General features: G+C 39.8%; 1 protein-coding gene across 5 annotated transcripts in view; it reads left to right on the forward strand.

Moving 5' to 3' along the window:
• MIA2 (MIA SH3 domain ER export factor 2) overlaps nt 1–24,860 on the forward strand; it is a 59,557-nt gene that overhangs the window by 12,527 nt on the left and 22,170 nt on the right. For 2 of the 5 annotated variants that reach the window (XM_050953855.1, XM_050953858.1), the window contains 13 exons: nt 2,979–3,206; nt 3,331–3,431; nt 10,091–10,222; nt 14,151–14,172; nt 14,297–14,385; nt 14,898–14,969; nt 15,751–15,861; nt 17,160–17,231; nt 17,551–17,655; nt 21,996–22,118; nt 22,638–22,749; nt 23,238–23,284; nt 23,735–23,825. In XM_050953855.1, coding sequence (XP_050809812.1) covers nt 2,979–3,206; nt 3,331–3,431; nt 10,091–10,222; nt 14,151–14,172; nt 14,297–14,385; nt 14,898–14,969; nt 15,751–15,861; nt 17,160–17,231; nt 17,551–17,655; nt 21,996–22,118; nt 22,638–22,749; nt 23,238–23,284; nt 23,735–23,825 — 1,305 coding nt within the window. Of the gene's footprint in view, nt 1–2,978; nt 3,207–3,330; nt 3,432–6,513; nt 6,663–8,310; nt 8,688–10,090; nt 10,223–14,150; nt 14,173–14,296; nt 14,386–14,897; nt 14,970–15,750; nt 15,862–17,159; nt 17,232–17,550; nt 17,656–21,995; nt 22,119–22,637; nt 22,750–23,237; nt 23,285–23,734; nt 23,826–24,860 lie in introns of those variants that run through there. The other 3 variants (XM_050953857.1, XM_050953860.1, XM_050953859.1) reach the window with 3 other exon arrangements.

A 24,860-nucleotide genomic window follows, 5' to 3' on the forward strand; every position in this document is an offset into this window, starting at 1 on the left:
CGTAGCCCTGCCCCCCTGGAGCACTGCTTTACTGCGTTATATCCAAATTCGTGTTGTATTGGGTGGTGTTATATCAAGATAGAGGAGTAGTTAGCAGTTAGGGTCCCAACAGGGACTTGGCCCCGGGCGGGGCATGCCCTAGTCTTCCAGGGTTTAAGTCCTGTGCAGACTACAACAGGCCTATATCTGTAAGTGACCCCATAGCAGCTGCCTCAAGTACTTAGGGGAGTCACATGTTAGAGCAGGAATGGGCAAACATTTTGGCCTGAGGGCCACATCTGGGTATGGAAATTGTATGGCGGGCCATGAATGCTCACAAAATTAACAATTCAGAGGTAAACTCTATTTAATAAAGATACATTTTAGTGGAAATAAACATAAAACCTTGAGGGTGGGGGCCACAGGAGACCAGGAGGGTCTGGGCTGTGGTGACTGGCGGATGAGGAATGAAGCGAGTCTCTTGGAGGAGCGGTGCCTCAGGGATTGGTCGATGAAGGAGCTCCTAATTGGACTCGATTAGGGGCAGTATCCTGAAAGCTGCCGGCCTTGATCATTGGCTAGTTTGGGCAGACGCTGGTGCAAGGAGGCTGGCGCTTCGAGGACTGGGTGAGCTGCCATGCAGGGGCGGGGTTCTGATCTGAGAAACAGCACAGTTAAGTCTGGGTAAGCAGTGCCAATCGTGCCTGTGCAGTGTGGCTCTGCTTGCAGGAAGATGATGCTCATCAAGGAATTGTGAGTCGGGGGCTAGGGAGCACCACCCTGCTCCCCAGTGGGAGCTTGAGGGCTAGATTAAAAGGTCTGATGGTCTGGACATGGCCTGCGGGCCATAGTTTGCCCACCCTTACATTAGATACAAGTGCCGAATTTGTAAAAACTTGCAAGCCTTCATGCAAAAGAGCTGGATATTCAGCTACAGACTCTCCTCATGGAGTCCACCCTGCGTCCGGCCTCTGTGCAGCCCCGCTAGGACTCTCCAAGTACCTTGGCCTTGGTGCACGGTGTGGCCCCGGCACCAGACTCTGCCCAGCACCATTCCCAGTCACTGGTGCCTAAAAAGAAGACTAAAAAGTATGGCTCCCCGTCACTGAGCAAAAAGGGGCATAGGTCATTGGGCAAAACACCCACTTCAGGCCTCCCGGCCACTCCGGAGCTGCATGCTCGCACCTCCCCAGGCAGGCCCTTAGCCCTGTGAAAGGTCCACCACCGATTCCCGGGAGCAGCATGGAACCAAAAACCCTGGCAGCACCGATGCCTTCACAGGCTCCCCCAGCACCGAGAGAGTACAGGCCTCTGCCCACACCGCTGATGCAGCATGTGCCCAGGAACCAGCAAAGGCTGCCCACGAGGGCAAGCCAGCTGCTAAGACCCCTCAGGGGGCAGTGGAGTGCTGCTGATTCAAGACAAAGCAGCACTCTCCACCTCCGCGCTGCAAGTCACTGGAGTTCTGCCATGTTCACAGTCGCCACCATCTTGACGTGGATCGCCTAGAGTAAGAAGCCAGTCTCCGTTCTACCGACACCACTTGCCCTCCTGCCAATCATCCTGTAGGTGCAGATCCTGGTAGCCTGCATCATGAGAGCACTCCCCGTCGCATCTCCAGTCCCCCTGGCACCAGCACCAGTCCCCTCATTACCAGCACTGATCACCTCGCTTTAGGGATCGGTCTCCAATGGCAACAGTCAGAAAGCAGACCCAGGCATCGACAGCCCCACTGTGGTCACCGGAAGGGGATTCCTCCAGCATGGAAGCCCAGTTCAGCCCCTCACCTAGACTGCACCAGCATGAATGGGCACCTGAGGCTGTGTTGACATTGACAGCGCCAACTTGGCAGCATGGCCAGTGGCTGGTGTAGTGGCCTTATTGAGGTGCGTGGGGAATGCCAGTTGTGGTGATGCCCCCTTCTCACTGCTTATCAGTCTCTGCCTCGGAGCAACAGCTGGCGGCACTGATGGCACCAGCCTCAATGCACGAGGCACACTCGGTGGTTGAGGCAGAGGGAACAGCGCCCACCCCTAAGCCTCCCTCCCCTGTGGGGGAAGAGGCCCTGAAACTTCCCCTGGTGGTGCAGTCATTGTCCTCATCCCCGGATGAGTCAGTTGTGGGTCCCCTGAGGGCCAGCCCGATGGACGATTTAAAGTAACACCAGGCCCTGTTGCATCGGGTGGCCAAGAGCTTGGGCCTGGAAGTGGAGGAAATGGCTTATCAGGTGGACACCTTGTTTAATCTCCTGTCAGCCTCTACCCCAACCCGTGTTAGACTACCCATGCATGACGGTGTCCTTAAGATTGCCAAGGGTCTGTGGCAAATTCCTTCCTCCATTCCTCCCGTCTCAAAGAGGGACAAAAAGAAGTATATTGTCCCGGCCAAGGAGTTTGCGTCTGATATACCAGTGCATGAATGTGGCACTCAAAGGGGCGCCACTGCTGACCCTACAGATACCACTAAGGCAAATAATTATGACAATTGTGCATGTGGGTGTGCACACACCTAGAATGGAATGGACATGAGCAACACACCTTGAAGAACAACTGTTACGAAAGGTAGGTAACCATTTTTTTTTGCCTGCAGTTACATCCATGCAACCCCATTCTGAGACCAGAATTTGGCCAAATATATTTTAGAATATAGATTTACAGTGATATAATACAGATTATGTAAATAGAACCCTGTCCTGAAAGTGTTCTTATATGCCTGCCACGTCACTTATTATATTTTCTTGTCACATGGTGACATCAGAAGAATAACCCTTTAAATCAGTTGTCCATTTGTTTAGGGGTTTGGTTTGGTTTTTTTTTCGGGGGAGGAGGATTCCTTTTTTTGGCAGTTGCCAATGAGAGTCTGACTTTGAAAATGAGGAGGAATTCAGAAACCAAATTAGTAACATAGTGGGAAATAATCTTACAAAATTTCACATGCAGAAAATATTCTTGATGAGGAGGCTGAAAATAAACATTATTCCACTTCACAATTGTTTCCAGATATATCTGATGAGAGAAAAATATCAGACAACGCGCCAAAAGAAGATCATCACAGGCATACAGCTTTGTATAAAGAACATAACAGTGGCCAACGTTCAAAAGCAGTAACAATTGCTCCAGTGAATGCTCAGAAGAAAATGTACAATTCAGCGAAAAATGTTCAGTTAGATGCTAAAAAACCTTTATCACAGATCTTTTTCCTGATTCAAAACTACATTCCCAATAATGGTAAGTGTGAAGTTGTTTGATCTGAAAAAAAGATTGCAATCTTAAAAAAATAAAAATAAAAAATGGAGCTATTAACAAGATAACTTGATAATGCAAAACATTTTCTTTCTTTATAAATTAACAGAAGAAGACTGGATATATCAGATTCTCCTGCATTTTGATGGTCTTGACGTTGGTGACTTTGTAAAATCTGTATTTTCAGCAATGGCAACTGTTAGCAAAAAGGTAAGATTTTGTTTATTTAATGTTTTAACATCATCAGAGGTAAATTGAGCCCAATTCTACTGTTGGTTACATTCTGCAACTCATCTGGAGTTGGAGCTGGAACTGATAGCAAAATTGGGGTTGGTATCTTCAGTGTGGCCTCTATTTTTATGTTGAGGAAGCATTTAAGAAGACCAGAATTTTCAAACTTGGCCACAGGGAGACCTGATGCCCAACTGGTGAGGGGAGGGGGCAGGAAATGCCACATTATCTGCTGTTTTCTTTGGCCTCTTGCTGCTCCCATTGCCTCTGCAGAGTCCTCCCTTGTGCATTTAATACGTTCAAATGTTTGTTTATAGAACAGCCAAGAAAACACCCTTGTCATACACACCAGCATCTTTTATCTGTTTTTTTAAAGGAAACCCATGGCCTGCTTCTGCTCCCATGGAACTAACTGGCAGAATTCCATTTTATTTAAATGAAAGCTGGGCTGGGCCTGGAATAAAAAAATAAAATAAAATAAAATAAAATAAAATAAAATAAAATAAAAAGGTACTGCAAACTTTTAGTCGTGATTTTACACATACAGTACCAGAATCAAGAAATTTAAACTTTTGATTCCCACAGCAACATAACATGGTCCTCTTGTGAACATACTCAATTTACGAAAGTTAGTACAATATATAAAAGAATATAAAATGTGAGGCACAGTGGGTGTAGGAACTCTTATTTTGTATTTGCTGCAAAATCTACAAATGTAAAATCTCCATCAGCAAGTTGTGTTATCATACATTTTGTTTTCTTCTTTCAATATATAGATTAAATCAACTGTTTTCAAAGTATGGTAGAAGTACAACTGAAGGTACACTGGGCGCAGTTAGATGCTGTAGAAGATGATTTTAAAAAATTAGTCTTTATAACCCCTCAGTAAAACGTGCAGTCAGGCAGAAAAGACAAGCTGGGAAGAGGCAGCTGCAGTGCAGCTTCCTTACACTGAGGCCACTATGTCCCCATGCAGCTAGACTTGGGAGCTGGCTCAGTCTCCTCCCTGCATGGACACCCTCCTCATCCTCTGTCAGTTGACGTAGGGGACAGGCAGAGAGGCACCCATTGCCCACCAGCAGCAGCTTGTGCTGCTTCTCCTCTGGGGAGGGAAGGGGAAAGAGAGGCCGGGGTGGTTGGGGAGGGCGCAAAGGGGACATTCGTTGGGGGAACATGGAAACCATGAACAGGGGAGGCATCTTGGAGGGGGACTTTGGGGAGCTTGGGAGAGCTGGGGAAGGGGTGGGACAGGGAGGAGTTTGGAGAGGGGTACCATGGGGGCAAGAGGGCAGCAGGTACAGGGAGAGACATGGAGATGTTGGGTCTTCGGAGAGGGAGGGAATGAGGAATTGGGGGACAGGTTAAGAGGGGCTGGGGAGTGGTGACAGGTCCACGGGGTCCTTGGAGAGAGAGAGAATGGGGGAACAGTGAGGAAGAGGTAATCTGAGGGCTACAGATACAAGAGGGAATTTGCTTGGGGGTTGGTACAAGGTAGACTTTGTGGAGCTGATGAGGGAGGCCCTGGGAACAGAGAGATCTTGTGGAGCGAGGGAAGGGCACCGATACAGAGAGTGTTGGGAAGGGGAGATGTGAGGAACCAGTACAGGTTGTGCCTTGTGGTGGGGGGACTGGTACTGGAGGGAACAAATACAAGTGAGAGCCCTTGGGGAGATGGAACATGGGAGAAGCAAAGGGGATTGGGGGAAGGGAAGAAAGTAAGTATGGGAGAAGTTTGCTGTGGTGGAGATGGAGGGAGAAGAGAAGGAGGGAGAGTAGAGGGGAGACTTGGGGGAAGGAAGGTCTGAGAGTAAGGGAAGGCTGTGAGCTTGGTAAGTGAAGGGAGCTGTAGTGCAAGAATCTAAAGATAGCAGGGAAGGTGGGGCAGAAACTGGGTGGGAAAGGTTTGAAAAGGGAAGGTGGGAAGGGGTAGGCAGACATGGGGCACTCCGAGATGGATGTCTGGGAGAAACAAAGCAAAGGGGGTGAAGACAGGGATAACTGAAGGGATGGAAAGGGTATTTGGAGAGCCAGAGGAAGACAGAGGATGTGGGAATTTGACAAGTAAAGGGAGAATATTATGGATTGAAAGATAAATGGGATGGGGTGGGGCAAAATAAGGAGGACATTATGGATGTAAATTTCTAAGAAACCTTGGTGGCAAAGGGATGTTGAAGGCAGAGACATTGGAACTCTTGAGGCACAAATACATGAAGCATATCTGAAGAGGTCATATGCCAAGAAATTTTGAGGTTCAGATGTGGTATAATCAAGGTCTTAAAGTTTGAGACACACTGGGATTAATTACATGCTTATAATTTATCCCCGTATGTTCTGGCAAATACATGAACCATGAGAGAGAAACATGAATAATTTCTTTTCTTTAGAAATTAAGACTTTAATGGCTAATTGGGATACACAGAGTATTCATGCTTTACAGGCTACGTTAAAATTCAAATTTTTATTGTTCACTACAAATAAAATTGCTACTTTAAAATTCCCATGTATATTATTAGGTACCAACAGCTACCTTCTATTGCATTTTTCCTTCCTCTTAGATTTTCACAATAAAAGATGCAAATGCATATGTTGCTGCATACAAAGGATGACTGAGTCAAACTTTATAAAAGCTGGGATTTACAAACATAATTATAATGAAAAGAATTCCAATGGAATATAGAAATCAAGTTACAGAAATAATGAAATAAATAAAAGTACAATGCCACGTAGATAGGGTATGGCTTATCAGTGTTTTCTGCAGCCTCTGTGTTTCAGTGTGTAATACCTACACGTGATATTATATGCCCACAATATGGTCAGTTTTTTAAAAGGTGTACTTTACCTTTTATAAACAAATAAATAATGTATATATTAGACTTCCTAACATAACATTTCTTTTTATTGGAATTTTAAAAACACATAGTGCCAATTAATTTATATTTACAAAAGAAAGGAGACATGATGTGCCATGAAATGAGAAACTTTGTTGTTAGTCGTTAATCCACCTCTGGCCCCACCTCCTTTGACTGCAGAAATGTCAAAACAGGATCTCTCCATTTGGAAACATACCAGTGCAGGATGTGTCTCTGACTGGATCAGGAACTTTCCTTTAGAAACTAGGGATATTGTTATGCTCATAGTTTTTATAGAAATGTTTGTTATGTGATTACAATATTTGATTCACAAATGGAAACATCCAAAACAAAGGAAGGGGTAAGTTTCTGTACAAGTAGTTAAAGTCAAGCTAAGAAGAGATTGGTTCTGTATCCACTGAGTACTACAGGGTACATGTCAAAATGGAATGATTGTGAGATTGCCATAGAAATACTTCTAAACCTGTACTGTTGTATGATGATCTTTCCTTTGTTTCTGTAATTACTTTCTATCTTGTTTTTATTCTGAATTGTATCTCTTTAAATGTTTGAAAGGGGAGTAGGCTTCGTTTGTGAGGAAAGGATTCTGTTTACATTGTAAGTTATAAATACCAAGCCAACTATATTCAAACATTTCCACCTGAAACAGCAGTTTCCAACAACCTCTGGAGTTAAGTGTAGAATTTCTAACATCTGCCTATGAAGGGCTCTTCACACTAGCTTGATATTTTAACAGTCCAGAGTCAGCATTTGGTAGAGTTTAGCTCCATTAGGATATGGGTATAAGTGTTTGAAGATGTGCAGTAACTCTGTTGGAAAGGAAATATTTTCAGAATGGGGTGTTCAGATTGGGTCCCTCCATTTCTCTTTTACTTTTTTCTTAATCCCCACACCATATCTGCTTAGTTTAATTGTTTCCCCCCCACACCCCTGGTTTTTTCCCTTTCTTTTCTGCTTTCTGTATATAAAGTTGCTGTAGGCATTGGGAGAGAATATTCTCCCCAAACTCTCATAGGCTGACACAGGGATTCATTTCCTGAAGTTCAGCAGGCAAGATGGGTAACAACAGCTTGGATAAAGCAGGGTCTAGGCCTTGTTTTGCTTGTGAAGAAATACATTTGTGTGTGAAATGTTTAAAAGACCAAATTTTAGGTTAGGCTAGCAGTCTAGTTAACAGTACATTGTGCCTCTAAACAGGATTTGAGCTCAAGTTCCTACCTTCTCAGGCTAGGAGCACTGTGGGAGGTGAAGTGCCTTTCAGTGCTCTCCAATGATTTATTTTAGAAGAGGCTAAATATTAGTTTGATAGGCTCTAAAGAGAACTGCATGTAGCCTTTCTAAGTTGGCCACTGGGATGTGAGGTTATTGATATTAGTGAGGAGAAAAAAAGACAGAGGGTAAGACCCTAAAACCCCAATAAATATATAAAACTAAGTCCCTTGGTCCCTGGAAGGAATTTGTTATAGAACAAACTGCAAGTAACTGACATGAGCATCTTGTAAATGACTTAGTGAGTCACAAGGCATGGTGGCAATGCCCCCCCGTGACTTGGAGCGAAGACTTGTTACAGGTTGCTTGTGTTTCCCTGAAGCTGCCCAGCACAATCCTGCTAACATGACTTGTGCTACTCCAAGGCTGCCAGTGTCCTGCCCGGCCCCAAACGGGGGCACACGTTTGCATCTCCCCAGGAGCCTGCCCCCAGTGTTCCTAAAATGGAGGATAAAGAGACACCTCTCGTCTGACGTTGGGGTGGCCCCTGGAATCTGGAGGTCCCGACCTACTGGGTGTCCTTGTGGCCGTGCCCTGCCCCCCTCCCCCGGGGCGCACAATGGGCGGCGTGGGGGGGCGCAGGCCGGCTAATGCGGAGAACGCAGTACCCAGCACTTGGGGCTCAGTGGCAACCTTTGCCCCCCCCGTGTCACACACTGGTGCCGCCGTCCCCTTCTTTCCCGTGCGTTCTTCTGGTCTAGCCGTGCATCCCCGCCGTCCCCCCGGAATGGTGCCGCCTGTGCTTTTGGGACAGTGGTGCAGTCCCACTTGATGAGCCGTGGTCTCGCCCCGCTCCCCTCTCCGGGGCAGTGGTACAGCCCGCTTGGTTGTCAGGCTGGCGCTGCCAGGAAACTGCGTGGGCGCTGCTGGGGTTGTTGTGCCTGTTGCCGGCGATGGGCCATGAGCGTCGGTTGCCCCGTCGCCGCTACCTGCTGCCACCGCCGCCGCCCAGAGCGTGAGCAGCCGCTGCCGCAGTAAGATGGCCGCCGGGGAGAGCCGGCAGGAGGCTCCGGAGGCTGCAGCCGCGGGCCTGTGGCCCGGCTTCCGAGAGACAGCGCAGCGCTTCTGCGGGCTGGCTCTGGAGCGAGCGCGGAGCGTGAGTGCGGGGCGGCGGCAGCAGCGAGCTCCCCGGCCCGGGGTGCTGGGGCTCTGCCCCCGTGGGGGTGTTCGGGCTGCCCGTCTTGTGGGGCTGGGGAGTCAAGGGACGGGGCTGCTTTGCGGCCTTGTTCTCCTGGACCCTTCACTTGTGAAACTTCCTCAGGTTGCGCTAAAAGCCGCCCAGGCAAGTCGGCCTTGGGGCTTTTGCTCTCAACAGGCACTGAGGTGGAGGTGTGTGATTTGTGACTCGCTGGAGATCTGAGGGTGGGAGGATTTTCGTAACACGAAAGCTGCTTCACTGCGATAAGCAACGTTTCTCTGTGCTTCAGTGACCCACTCACCAGAGCCTGCGTTTTGTCATTTACACGGAGCTAATCTGCTGTGAAACTGCTCGTCTGATATCTTACATTTTGCTAGAAAAGTCAGGTGTCTGGGTTGGGCCCAAATCGGCAAGCTTGCAGGACCCGGGATCATCACAATATTTAGGGAGAATCAAGATGAAACGGGCACGATAATGGAATGGAAATATAGTGAGGTTTGGTTGAGAGGAGGCATAGGGCATGTTAAATTCAAAGCATTTTTAATGTCTGTGAAATTAGGAAATATAGTCTTAAATATGGAAGGAAAACATGCTTATATTGTCCTTTTCAATAGTATCAAAGGAGGCCTAATGATGCTCTTTCCAAGTGCAGACTGAGCATCTTTGCTTGAAAGTCTCAAAGCTTTAGACTGGTCAGCTTAGTGAATATAATATTATATACTAATAGTTGTATATGGAAAGGTGAGCTGCATTAAGCAGGTTGTTTTTTGTTTTATTTAGAAAATTAATGTATACATATCTATTTACAAATAATGTAGACCTCAGATCATGCAAATCACGATCCTTTACATGGTAAACTACATTGACTAAAACATAGTATAAGTATGTTTTATAAAATAAAAGTAGTGGTTCAATCAGATAAATTATTTGCATCTCTTTAGCTGTCACTATAAATTGTCCATCAACTATGTGGTAAATGTTGTTTTTTATTTTAATGCTGACACTTACTTTTACATATAAACTATCTCATGAAGGACCCTTTCCCTAAACAACAAGTTCAGAAGGAAAACTTGAAAAGCTGTGTCTGTTCTGGTTCAACACACCATATGTCTTCGGTTATATTATACACTGATTGCTAAATAAACAAAAGATTTAAAAACCAAATAAAAGGCTTCTGAAAACATTTGCTACTTCTCAGGGTTTTGAAAAAGTAAATATACAAAGAGTCTTATAATCTCACAGTTGACTCAGTAAACAATAAGTAATATCTGCATTTGTCAAAAATAACAGGTAATCTGTCCCTTTTTTTAACCACTCAGACTTTGCTGCTTGATTTTTTTTTTTTTTTAATTTTTTTTAAGGTTGTGGCAGCGTTGCCTGAACATATGAGACCTGGTCCTGATCTTTATGGTTTCCCATGGGAAATAGTGATTTGTGCTGCAGTTGTTGGAGTTTTTACAGTCTTACTGTTTCTGTGTAGGAGTTATCAATCAGTAAGTATCCAAAATAACGTACAGAGTTATGTAAATGGTTTGGATTTTTAAAAAAATGGTTAAAATTGTCATTTCATCAGTTCAAACTTTTTAAGTGAAATAGATGTCACACTGTCTGGAGTGGTTCACAGCTGTGAGTGCCTCACTCTCAGGGCAGACACCCCAAACTGGTGGTCTGTTCTGTAATTAGATTTCACTAAACCAGTAACAAATATGAACTCCTGGATCACTGCACCTGTCTCACCATTGAGTACAGACAGTCCCCTAGACTCTCCAGTCTGTCTTACCACCCAAACAAACTGAACTTGTGATAAAAGATTATTTAAACCTAAAATCCCCCTACATCAAGTTTCTCCCAGTCCCAAGCGGCCAGTTACTCACCCCAGATCAACTGGTACTCCAGACCTTAAACCAAAGATAATGCTGGCAGCCAATTCTGTAGTAAACTAATTATTGGTTTATTAGGTAAGAAAAAAAGCATGAGAGTTATTGAAAGGTAAAGCAGATAAAATATAATGAGTAAATCACAGTTTGTCACTCCAAATGGTGTCAGGGTTGTAATAAACTGCCAATTTCCCAAAAGTCCTTCAAGATACCCAGAATAACTCTGGGATTCTCCGTCGTCTTGTTCAGTTATTCTGCTTTGTTAGAATCCAAACAGTCCAGAGATGAAGGATCTTTCCTTGAATCCATCTTTTATATCTCCTTTACTAGCTAGCTGACAGTCTGGATCCATGTTGTTGTTGTTTTTTTGTTTGTTTTTGTTTGTTTTTTTCCCCTTTGATGACAGATGGTGAGGAATGCACTTGAAATCCTTGACTTGCTTTGAAATTAGCATATTCTATTAAAGTCCTTAAGTCCTTCATTAGCATTTCATAAGATTTCTTTGATAGGTAATTTAGTTACAGTGTCATACATACATGTAAATGTTTGCTGTTACATTATAACAGGAATAGATAAGAGAGAACTATATAGGTAATAAACTATTAATTTCCATGAAGTTTAAATATCTGAATACACACTTACATATTAATAATTGCTTTGATCTACACTAACATACAAGTGAATTGGCCTGTGGCCCTGATCTGATCTGGTTGCCAGTGTTACAATAGAGTTTTAAGTCAGCTGGTCATACCGTTGATGATATTTTCTTTGAAACTGTAGGAAAATTGGGTAGTAGCTTTCTTGTCAAGGTCCTTAATGGTTGGCTGTTTGCTCAAAGAATGTTGCTTTTAATGTGAAATGCATATTCACCTTATAAAAGAAAATTAAATTAAACAGTGATAAAATTTTCCCTTTCTACTTTCTCATTTTATGGGACAAATTTTCAAAGCCAGCTTTCAAAATAACATCTGCATGTTTTAGTTTCCCATTTATTCCTTAAGCATTTTGTGGGTATTTTTACTCCCATATGTCATAGAATACTATACTAGGATTGAAAGGGACCTCAAGAGGTCATCTAGTCCAACCCCCTGCTCAAAGCAGGACCAATCCCCAGATTTTTACCCCAGTTCCCTAAATGGCCCCCCAAGGGTTGAATTCACAACCCTGGGTTGAGCAGGCCAATGCTCAAACCACTGAGCTATCACTCCCCCCTTGGCACGTCACTATATTTGGTTATAGCTATACCAGCTAGAATTGTGATCTTGTCATATCTTGCGGGATAAGTAGAAGCAGGCCCAACTTGCATGGGATACTGCCTAAAAAGTTCAGGATGCTTCAGGAAGTGTTATTGGTTCAGTAGTGCAACATACTAAATCACCAATGTCTCAGCGTGTTGCTGGGGAGCACTGTTCTTTTAGAGAAACATAATATGGAGATTCTTGGCCAAACAAACTTATTGAAAATCTAATGACACTTGTGCATCCTTTGTCCTTTGTGCTGGTTAAATTCCAATCAGAGTAATATCCTAAATTATCCCTACAGTTTAAAATGGATTAAATTTTCTTAACTTGCTGACCTAGACTACAGTGTAGTGTCTGTTTGATTTTAAGTACAGTACTGTGCATAAGAAGTAGCTGTATTCTTGTATTTGAAGATGTGGTACAAAGTGTTAATAACTGAACTGAGCACTGTTGACAGAAACTGCTGCCTATAGATTTGGGAAGTCCTCCTACAAAGTGGGAAACCTTCCATTAGGAATACTTGCTCCTCAAAATGGCAAAGATTTTTCATATGGACAGTCCAACATGATATCGGTAGAGGCCTTGATATTGAAGCTCCCTGACTATCTGCTGCACCTGAAACATGCTGGACTAGCATTTATCTTTCTCTCTTAAGTCCACCTTGCAGCAATGTTGGTGTGTCACACTCTGGTACTGATCTGGATCTGACATTTGACAATATCAATATCAAAATTTCCTCAAGGCCCTCCATGTTTACTCTCTGGTTAGACTGACTCCCATGTGGGCCCTCAACATTGTCCTAAAACTCCTAGAAACTCAAGAACATAGATGTGATCCTATATGGCCATTCTTATGGTCCATGTAGCCCAGTATCCTGACTTCAAACAGTGGCCAGTGCCAGATGCTTCAGAGGGAATGAACAGAACAGGGCAATTATTGAGTGATCCATCCTCTGTGAACCAGTCTTAGCGTCTGGCAGTCAAAGGTTTAGGGACACGCAGAGCATGGGGTTTCATCCCTGACCATCTTAGCTAATGATAAACTATCCTCCATGAACTTGGCTAATTTTTTTTTAAACCCAGTTATATACTGTTGGCCTTCACTGCATCCCCTGGCAACGAGTTCCACAGGTTGACTCCTTTAGAACCACTGTCAGATTGCTCAGTACATTTCTTTACCATCAAAACTGTCTTTCTGGTTGCCATCACCTCAGCATGGGGAGTCACTGAGCTCCAAGCCCTCATGGCCAGACCACCTTACTAGGCTTGCCACCTCTGAGGTACAAAACAACAGGACATCTGAGATGATCCTTAGCCCATCCAAATGGACAGTTGGTAGTGTATACTGAGCACTCTTCCAGATTTCCCAGGACAGCTACCTGAGAAGGGGTGGGGTGGGGGAGAGGAGCAGTGATCACGGGGAAATCTGGACAGGTGTCAACTCTACACTTTGCACATCCTTCCATCTAGACAAGGTGGTACTGAGACCACACCCCAGTTCATCCCTTAGCCAGTCTCGCAGTTCCACCTGAAGAATCAGTTACCTTGCCATTCTTTTTTCTGAAACCTCCCTCAACACCTGGAGAAAAAGCTACATGCTCTCCCTCCAAACTCAAGGCATACTCGACCAGAGAACTGGCAGCATCTTCTGCCTGTCAGTCTTTGAGATCTGCAATATGGAGCAACCCACTGACTTCTGTTAAACATGCTGTAGGCATGCCAGCTGGGTCAGATACCAAGTTCAGGAGTAGTACTTCAATCACTGTTTGATACAACTGAAACGTCTCACTTCTGTTATCTAGGGATAATATTGCTCGTGAGTCACCTACAGTGGGATCCACACTAATGAATACTCAAAAAAGAGAGAACATTACTTATCCTGTAGTAACTCTTGTTCTTCAAGATGAACATAGCATGGATCCCACAACCTACCTGCTTTTCAGATTCCTCAGCTATCGCTGCTTTAAATGGCAAGGGAATTGGTGGTGGGTGGGGGAGGGTTGTGGGGGGTCCCACCCTTTATGGACTCATATGGGAGCATGAAGAGGCACAGTACTTGTGCGCAGCCCCAACAGACACTGCTATTCAAACACCTTTGGTTTCATATATGTGAGATGAATGCGCACCTGTGGTGGGATCCACACTGACTACAACATCACAAAGAACTACGGTTACTGTAGATTAAGAAAATGTAATATTAAGTAAAGAACGCAGAAAAGATGAGGCTAAAAACTGAATAGTGTTATCCTTGCGTGCTATGTAACATAATAGGACAAATTTCAGTTCTTGTTCTTTTTGTTTCAGGTTAGAAGCAGACTTTATATAGGTAAGTTAACTTTCCTTATTGTTTCTGTGGAGTATGTTTCTAGCTACACTGTTAAACACTATCATAAAAATAATTAAAAATTAATAACTTGAATGTTTCAAAATGAAGCTATTGTTCTTAATAGGAAGGGAAAAACAACTTGCCAGTAAAGTTGCTGAACTACTTGAAGAGAAATGCGAAGTTCTTGAAAAACTTAGTCTCCACAAGAAAGAGGTAACTCTTATTTTTATTCTTCTCCTCCTCCAGTGTATGTTTTTAGCATATTGAGCCATTGTTGTTCTTTTGATCAACAGAAGCTTTATTTAAACTTAAATATTAAAAGCGTATATTTATTATGATCGTGCAATTCTTGGGGTTTTTTTTGTTTTTTTTTTTTCACCCCTTGGTTCAAATTCTTTTAAATGTGATACAGATTTTAATGCATTCTGCTCTTAAATCATAGTACAGTACGTGGCATTGGAAATGTACTCCTAGATGTCTTGCTTTTATGTGCTCTATGTGCTAACCTTTCTAGGGCCAAATTTTTAAAGATACTTCAGCACCTAAAGATGAATGTAGGCCCTTCTGAAAATCCCACTAACACCCATTGGGAATTAATGCCTAGTGTGCCTAAATACTTTTAAAAATCCATCCCTTAATGTTTTAAACTTTAATAATATATTAATTTAAAATTTTAAAACAATTTTTGATCTTACGTACATTTTGATATCAAGTATCCCTTTCAGTATGAAGACTTAGAATCATCTCTAAAGGATGCCAGTCTTCTGAAAGAATCAACAGATACATCACATATTGAGGTAAAAACAGACTAAAAGTGGTTTTTCAGGAAAAACTGAAGGTGTCAGAAATGTACCTTTTTTTTTTTTTTTTAATCTGTGCAATTGTTTTGGTAATCCAGGGTTTCTCAAACCAGCACCAAGTGAGGCAGTGAATTAATTATGGAGTGGATCAGTTATGCGGGCAATTAATTTTGGAGCAAATAATTATGCAGATAGCTTTCTCAACCTGCTTCCCATAGGTGACATCCTGTTAAATAGTTATGCAAACCCCTCAAATGATTGATGCAGAATCAAATGTATACCACAGTATTTTGAAAAAAAAACCAAAACATTGTATGATAAATATTGCAGCATAAATTTTCAAAATTGACTTATAGTTCTGATTCAAAAATGCACATTAATAACTTAAAATAGCATGTCTTGCATGTTGCTTTAATCTAGAAATGAATCAATTTTTAGATCTCAAAAATCTAATTTATTTGATAGAGGACTCTAAAAAAGCCTGGTCTCCCCATACTTCTTGTGGGGCTATTAAAATATAACTAATAAACTGATAAATTTACATAAATTCATTTTGTACTTGGAGTAAATGCTGTAAGGGTTGGGAATAAGACTATTCATATGTACGTGATTTAATCCCTGCTTTAAACAAGGCTGCATGGAGATCTAATTTCTGAGGCCATATTGCACCTCTGTAGATTATTAAAGTGTTCCGTAAAAATACACTATACACACCTGTATTTAATTACTTTATAACTGTATATTTCTATAGGTTAACTATCAAAATTACTTGTTTTAGGCAACCTGTGAAAAACTGAACAGGTCAAACACTGCACTCAAGGATGAAATAGAGAATTTAGAAAAAGAGCTGGAAGAAGAGAAGTCAAAGCGATCAGAACAGGATGACTTGGTAAGGTTCAGAAAAAACACTTTTTCATCATGTTCAGATTTTTAAAACCAAGTTATTTGAATATGTTATGTTTGTGTATAATCGGAGTTATTTCTTTGAAAAGACATCTACTGAAAAGGCAGTTTTTTCATTCCTTTTTAAATTTGTTTGTAAAATCATTCAAGGGATAATCCCAGGTAGTTAAGGTTCAGGAACTAACATGCAAGTATTTAGGAGCTTAAAGATACAGCTTTACGTTGAATGTCCTAGATAGCAAGGGTAAGAAAAGACTTGTTTAACAATTAAATGTTTTTTTTTGTTCTTTCTTTGCAGTTTATTTAATGCTTCCAAATAAACTTTAGAATGTATGATGTGGAGAAAGTTCTCTGAATTTTAACTTTCTTTTTATTTAGAAAACAAAACGTTCTGTGGTGGACTGGGGGGAATCATTTTTGCAGAACCTCCAAAAAATGCAGTGTTTTTGACTCATTTATCAACAGCTAATCTTGTTTTTCCCCCTTCTCCGCCTTCCCCTACAATATTTTGCTGTTTACCATTGATGATGCTTATTGTCAGCCAAAGTAACTTGGTTCCATCTTGGGGATATTCAGGAAGTGGGGGACAGTCTTGTTTGGGTAGATAATGCTGAAACCAGCATTTTGTGGTTCCTATCAAGGGAGAAGTACTTTCCAGAATAACTTCTCTAGCTATATCATTAGGGAAGCCCACAGAACTGCTGTTTATCGGGCTGTATAAAAGCAACCATAGAGCCCTTATGAATTATGGTCTCTTCCTTGTCTGTGATGCCAGTGATGTTACTTTATGAACTAGTTGACAAAGGGATTTGTAAGAGTGCTAAATTCAGTGAACACTTACACTTTTTAAAAGCTTTAAAATATAATAGTTGGAGGCCACTCAGCAAAAATATCCTGCATATGGAAATCCTTTCCTAAAATACTTTTAGGAAAATGGATTAATTAATGGTTCTCCAGTATCTCAGACAGTGCATGTACTATACATATTATAAGCATTGTAAAAAGAAACGGTATGTTACAAGAAAGGTAAAAAGAAGGTATTAGTATGTAATCATATGTCACTATTGTACAGTCAAAAAATCTTCCTTAAGGAAAATCTTTGAAAAGAAAACTGGTATTGTCAGGCCTGCAAAGACAATCCTTACAATTTAAAAATAAATATTTTTACAGGAATACATTTTTAGCATTTACTGAATATTTGATCTCATAAAATTAGTTTGGTTGAAACTTTTTAGCCAAACTTCTGGAAGAACTTGTATGAAAATAAATATTATGGCTTTACAGATGGTGGAAATACAGAGAAGAATGGAGTCTTTAGAAAATGAAGCAAAATCTATCCAGTCACAAGTGGCAGAAGTAAGTCCAATATCTGAGGTTTTTGTTCAAATTAGGAAAATCAATTACTAAAATTGTTTCATCACAAATAAATACTCACAGGAATGACTTGACAATACTCATCTTCTAGGGCTCAGTCCTACTTTTTGGTATGTGGTAGCTGATTCATTTTACAAAAGAGCATGGCAGTTACCAATAATTGTAAAGGACAATTACACTTTATTTTGTTAGTACACAATTATAAAACATGCACTGCCAAAAATTTATTGTAAACAGCAATAAGCTTTTTGGATCTTCAAATATACTGTTGAAGCAGTTTGCTTTCTTCTATTTCATTTAGGCCAAGACCACATTAAAAGTATTTCACATTAATAAAGAGAGACTTGAGACCTCTGTCCAAGATGCAATACAGGAAAACTGTCATCTTCAGAAAAGCGAGAAACAGGTACATTCTTCCTAGTTATGTAGTATTGTAGGTATGCATGGCACTTTCCACATAACTGAAGGTATAATCCCTGCTCTGAGGAGCCCATCATCAAATTGAACATAATGAAATGATCCAGGAGAGAGTGTGTGTACACACACTCTTTCCCCCCTTCCAGGAATACTATGTTCTTTTATTTTTATTTATATATAAAAAGTGGTGTGTGTGTGTGTCTTGTTGTGTTGGAATAACTTATTTTAAATAATTTCCTTGGATTGATCTCTTGCTCAAAAGGCTATATGGAATGTGTATATGAGAGAGAAGAAAGCTTAATAAGTAAGGTGTGAAATAGTTGTTCCACCCATAAAGGGCAGCATGAAAAAAAGCAACATGCTGATATTGAGAGAAGAATACAAAGGGGATGGAAAAAGGTTTTGCTGAGGAAAAAAGAGGTTTTGGAAGAAATGAGAATAAAGATTTAGGCAAGTACATAGTTGAGGTACTCCACAAAAGTGGCCATCAGAAGCTTGAACTTGATACAGATGGCAAAGACAAAGACAGGGTTTAAATAGAAGAATAACTTAGCAGAGTGGCAGGTGAGGAAAATACTGTTACTGTAGTAGCATTTGGGACAGAATGGAGGGAGAGCAGTGTAAGAAGTGAGGAGACCAGATAGGAGGGCACTGGAGTAGTTAGGCAAGAGAGAAGCCAGGCAGTGAACAAGGATTTTTAGTTGCTGTAAACCAGAAGAGGAATCGTTCAGCTTTATGGTGGAAAAGAAGAGAATAGAGTTTAGAATGACACACAAGTTGCAGGCCTGGGTGATGGGTAAGATGTTGGAATGATCAACTAGAGCTGGTCAGAAATGTTCCAACAAAACATTTTTCTATCTGAAAATGCCAATTAGTCAAAACTGAAATGTTCTTCTGAAATATGTAGACTTTGACAGAAACCTGTTTGCCAGAAACTTACCGGGTTTCCTGCTCAGCTGCCCAGCTCCTTGGCAGCTTGCCTGGTGGGGAGCTTGAGAGCCAGGGCTTCTTGGCAGCCAGCCTGGCTAGCTGCTGGGGAACCTGGGCTTCCAGGACTTCCTGGCTTCACCACAGCACACCAGGTGGGCTTCTGCGGAGCTGGGGTGCTTGGATTGCTGGGACCATTTAAAAAAATTCCATCCTGGGTCTTCTGAAATAGAATCTTTTGAAAATTGTTCCACAGAAAACTTTTCATATCGGATTTTCTGTTTTAATTCAGAATAGTATTTTTGGAAATGTGAAATTTTCCAGGGGAGGGAAATTCTGGTTCTCACAAAGCTCTGTTATCAACTGTGAGAGTGGAAGTGTGGTTGTGATAGAAGATGAGATTCATTTTTTGATACGTTAAGTTGTTGGTAAAACAGACAAACGTCGTATGCAAGAGTGAACAGAGAAGTAGTTGATTGGAAGTAGAGAGGATAGTGGATCAGGTAACTTGTTTATAAGGAGAAGAGGAGACCATTGGAAGAAAATTATTCTCATATACTTTATTTGCTTTAAGTCCATTCCTTTGGTCTTTATTCCTAATTGTACCCTTTACAGTACTTGAAAAAATGTACTAAGATCAGAGAAGCAGCGCCTAATTTAAAAAAGTGAACAGACCAGTGTCTTTTATCTTTGTGACCTGTATACCCTGTTGCTGGTTCACTTTTTTTGAACCCAAGAGGACTTTGAATGAGGATGTTCTTTTGCTGCTTCTCCTCTGTAAAAAGGGATCTTTAAGCAAGACAATACTAAATGCTGAAAATCACGTAACTTTATATTTAATCATTTTACACACATCAAAATCTGTTTTTAGCAGAGTTTTTATAAGGTCATAATTGACTCCTTTACAGTAATCATTTTGTAATTCTTTCTAGGTAAAATAAACTTGCATGACACATTCAAGACCAGGACATCTGTTATTCTTAGGGTTTTGTGTTGAAATTTTTAATGAATAGTGCATGCTGCAACTTCTTTCACTCTGGTATCATATTTGGTATACTCCTTGTTGTGGGGAATAAAGACCTTACTAATAGAACAATCAGAAAACGAAATGAAATTGTCTGCCTTGCTTTTTTTTTTTTTTTTTGCTCTTAATGAAAACATTGTAAGCAAATAATTTGGTTTTCTTTAGTAGAACATACACGTCCCTTTTTAGTTCTTTTTATATTATTTTATTTTTATTTGTGTGTCTTTTTCTTACCTTTTTTAAAGACGGAATTTGATTTTCACCAAAAGGTAACAAAAGTGTGTTTTTTGTTAATGGAAATCGGCGTACTTTCTTCCTTGGTCCTTTTACGCAGATGGGTCATAATCCTCTGGCACAGCATTGCCATAACTATAACAGATCTGCTACCCTCTGAATAGATTAATGATATGCCAAAGACAGGATTAAACATCTTAGTTTGAACCAAGACAACTGTTTATAAACATTTATTACAGTATTTTTTTTTTCTAATTAGAACGCTAGGAAAGCATACTGCCTTACCTCACTGCAGAATCCTTGTCCTTTCCGTCTGCTGTAATCCTTATGGTGTACAAGAATCCGCTTTGGTTCACTGTTTCTTTGACTCATGTAGAATGTATTTTTAAAGTTTAATTGCTTATCAGTGAAGGGGATTTAGTAATAAAAGCTGTGTTGGAATAATGAAAATTTTTTTCTCCATTTTTTGCTTTTCTTGTTTATGACTAGCGTATGACTTATTACTTGAAAGGGCACATTCTGTGTTAGGTGACTTATCAGTCACTTTATTTTATGATATAAATAGGTATGGCAGAATTAAATTTAAAAAAAAATTAATTTTGGTGGACAATATCAATGGTTGTTTTTAAGCATTTTTTTTTTTCTATTTTCCCATGGGTGTGATAATTTAAATGGGGGGATCGAACAATATCTCATGAAAGCAGATGTTAAGATTAAAACAGTTTAAAAGCTTTAACTGTTAAAACATAAATTGTCAACATCACATGTCAAGATATACAAAGTAAATAACCTTAAATCAAACTCTGTTCTCAAGCAACAGCTTTCTTTCTTTGGCTTTCTGTAAATTTCTGTTATCTATCGGAATATCTTCTTTGCTTTGTGTGTATGGTGAAATGGACATTTACTGATTCTGGTAAAAATCTGATCATTCCAAGTTTACATACCGCCTCTGTTTTATTATGTCTTTGAATTGCTTATCTTTGGCAAGCTGAAATTTAGACTTGCTTATATTCTTGCATGAGGGTTCCCCTGTTTAACTGCCAGTTACATAGAATCGAGTGTTCTTGGTCTGATTAAAATTGATTATTCACTCCACTCTGTAAACCTGGTATGTTTAAAGATTCCAGCTGGAAGATGAACAATAGGCAGATGAATCTTTTGAAAGATTCTGAGAAATAGTTTCTTGAGGTTTTTATATTAAATATGCTGTTCTTAAAAAACAAATTTGCTTCAGTTCTTATAATATATGCAGATGTGGTTTAATCAGCTGACATATTGCAATCATAGTTTGTTAAAATAAATGTAAAGTCTAATTATTCCTTGTTTTTTGTAGGACACTTCTGAAAATGAAATATTCCTGTAAAATTGTTAATGTAGTCCCAAAACCTTCACAACCTGGCTGCCTTTCTAATTAACAAAAGGCTAGTTACAGTATTTTTAGTATTCAGTGTCTGCTTACATAGAGTACTGATGCATGTCCCTTAAAATATATTTTCACCATATGATATTAAGTGGAAAAAAATAAGTGTTAGGAGAAAGTCTGTGGGTTACGTGGTGAATGAAATAGCTGCCTCATTAATTTTATTCAATAGAGAACTTCCAAGATATAAATAAAAACATTAATGGTACACTCCCCTCTCACAGCTTCGTTAGGGTGAAAAGGGAACAAGTGCTGCAGCTTAAGGAGAGAGTGTGGGAAATTAATGTCTTTTCTCTTCAACCTGTTCCCAGGAATCTGGATGATTATTAGTCAAAAATTCAATATTTTATTTTAATTGGCTTCTTCACATTCTGTATGTTTTATCTAAAATATTTATTGAAGTGTTCAGCTAAACTTGTTTTTAGATATCCTAGTAACTAATTTCACTAGACAGCTAGTGCAGCTGTCTAATAAGTTAGAGAACAGTACAGTAATATAAAATGTTGCACTGTTAAGCTCTTCAACATTACACAATCTTTAGTTTTGTTTAGTTTTCATGGACACGTGGTGGTGGGGTTTCAAGACACTCACCCCAGATATGCTGCCTATGAGTACAGTGTACATATGGCTAATTATTGTTGAAATGTGAAAAACACTGGGTGATTACTCTTGATTTTCAACTTGTGATAGATTGTCTTATTGATCTGGTACACCTTTTTTTTAGCTTTTACAAGAAGCTGAAGGATGGGGTGAACGATTTGGTGAACTAAATGAACAAAGAAAGATGTTTGAATCGTCTAAAGCAGATATGGAGGAAGCTCTGAAAAACAAGGAAAGTCAAGTCAAGGTAAACTGCTGTATTTAACTGTGTTTATAGGGGATGCTAAATATTAGGATGAGAAGATGTTAAGCTGTCTCAATTTGCTTCCTGCATTAACTTATTTTTAGTTTTTCTTAGCTGATTAGATTGAGGTTTGAATTAATTGAGTCCACTGGGACACTGTCCAAAGGCTACAGACTCCTAGAATCTAAAATTTGAAATAAAAAGGAATACTTGTCCAAAAGATTCTTCGCTTTGTAGACACTTTATATGTATAAAAAATACAAAACTCTTCGGATATCCCAGTGAGCATCATTAAGAGCCTTTAGTGGTGCCCCGCCGTTGTCCTGCTTCTTGCCTGTGTTTTAATGGGTAAGTAGTGGAACATGTAGAATCCTAGATAGCTAGCAGGCTAATTTGATACATTAATGAGAAAGTAATGAAGTACAGCAAAAGGTTGAAAATATGACTTAGTGTGATAGTCAAAGTTTCACTGCCTATATTTCATTCTGGATTTTAATTTTATTTATCTTTGGTAATATCTAGTCATTGACAGAATGTTTATTGAAGATGAAAGACTGGAGCATAGCAATAGGAGAAGACCACACTGAAGACAACCACTGGGATGTTGATATAACAGAAAACGGTGAGCTTTTAGGTACAATCAGAATAACTTCTTATGTAAGCCGTCCTCTCTCTTCTCTCCTCCCCTACCCCCAACAAAAAAGTATAGGTTAACTGGAATAAGAAAATAACTAGACTTCACACAAAGCTTGTATTTAAATTAATTTGTTAAAGATAGAAACTGGATTTCTTAACCCTGCCTGCTAATATGGTTTGCAAATGTGCTCCTCCAGAATACTAAACGCATCCTGTATTGCCATTTTTTTCCTCAGTCAGCTCAGTTGATGCTTCGTCAGCTGGGGAAGAAGTCAGTCTGTGTGTTAATGTGTCAGAAAAAAGTCAACTTTAATTTTTCCTTTCCACACTTAGTATGTCACATTGTACTTAGTGTGGTGGAAGCCAAAGCTAATTTTTATGAAAAATATATTCAGTAATTAGGAGTAGTAAGTGTACATTCCAGTCAAAACATATCACAGTGCTGTTTGTGATTTCAGTGTTCTTTCTATTTATGCTCTTAATTAGATGATCAGCAAAAACGAACTATAAAGAAGTTGATCTATGCTGCTAAGGTATGTAGTAACACTTTATGATGTACTGATTTTAAAAGTTTGGAGGGAAGAGGTCAGAGAAAAAGTGAGGAATAAAGAAAACTGCTATTTAAAGTACATGCCATGTTGTTATGTCTAGTAATGGACATAAATAATTGTATCAATGTAAACAAAGTTTAGGATATCCGTTTTTTTTCTAATTTTTTGTTTTACCATACTTTAAAAATCTTAATTGACACTTTTTTTTTTCTTCTTTGCCAGGGTCTAGAAGGAATGCAACCTACCCTATTTCAGGAGGACAGGGCATTAGCTAATTGCATTTCTAAGCATTAGTCAATTAATGTTACAGCCATAACATAACATTCTTACTTTAGTATTGTATTATCTGAGAAATGCAGTCAAGTAGAATTGAATCTTTTTCCTCCAGTAATGTTCACACTTAATTCCCCTTTTTATTTTATTTTAATATAGTTAAATGCTTGTTTAAAAACCCTGGAAGCAGAAAGAAATCAAGTATATTTAAAACTGGCAGATGAAGATAAAGCTAAAGAAGAACTTAAAGGTAATTACATTATTTTGTTTTAAAAATAACTGATTTTTAAATAAGAGAAGCTATTCATGTCCTTAAATAACCCTGGCTTATTCATTCAATTTTTGTGGAAAAAATACTAAGTTTACACTAATAGCTTTATTTAGTTAGCTAAAAATCCATTAAATTTGAATTGAAGTGACTTAACCAGTTCTAAAAATTTTGTCTTAAAAGGTTAAATGGCTAAAACTACAGCAATAATATAGACTGCTGAGATGCCATTTTTAATTTGTTACCCCACTTCAACTGGAAATGCAACAGTTGTCACTCAAAATAAATATACTGAAAATCTTTTTTCAATATTGCTATTGAAAATATGTCTAATGTCTTTCATTATAAGATATTTATAAGTAAATAATGAGATGTTTAATTGTGAAATATGTTTCTAATCAAGTAGCGATTAATTCATTATATTTAGTTGGAAAACAACATTACTTTCTTCTTAAAATACTCTTGAAATACTCTTAAAGTACTCTGGAAAGTACGTAGTCACCTCTTTTCCTTTGGACAAATTCTACAAAGGCTTCATTCTAAGGAAATATATTTTAAAAATAAAATTAGTGCAGCTTTATACAACTTGCATCTAATTAGCCAATGCCTTTAACCTAAGTAACACTATCAGCAGAAAATTGGACTCAGTTTTAAATGCCATATGCCTGGTGGCATTTTGGATGATTCTATCCTCTAATGCAGCAGTTTTTCCCCTATAACTTTTAAGGATCTCCTATGATGACCCATCAGATAGATGTCCTTCTAGACTGACTGACTAGCCCTTTTCCCCATTTGGGCCTTTGAACTTCAGAGGTTTAAATATATTGAAAGGAAGCACGGTTTGCAACTGAATAAATAAGTAGATTAATATTTAAATTATCTCCTTGCTCCATGTTGTTAACTATCATGTTGCTTCAGGGTTAACCCCAACTGGGATGAATGGGGCATTTCTACACTTCTGTGAACTATTGTTTATGCTGCTTGTCGTCTTGAGCACATTTAAACAAATAATAATAA

This window comes from Gopherus flavomarginatus, chromosome 5 (genome assembly GCF_025201925.1).
Source record: "Gopherus flavomarginatus isolate rGopFla2 chromosome 5, rGopFla2.mat.asm, whole genome shotgun sequence".
Taxonomy (NCBI): Eukaryota; Metazoa; Chordata; order Testudines; family Testudinidae; genus Gopherus; species Gopherus flavomarginatus.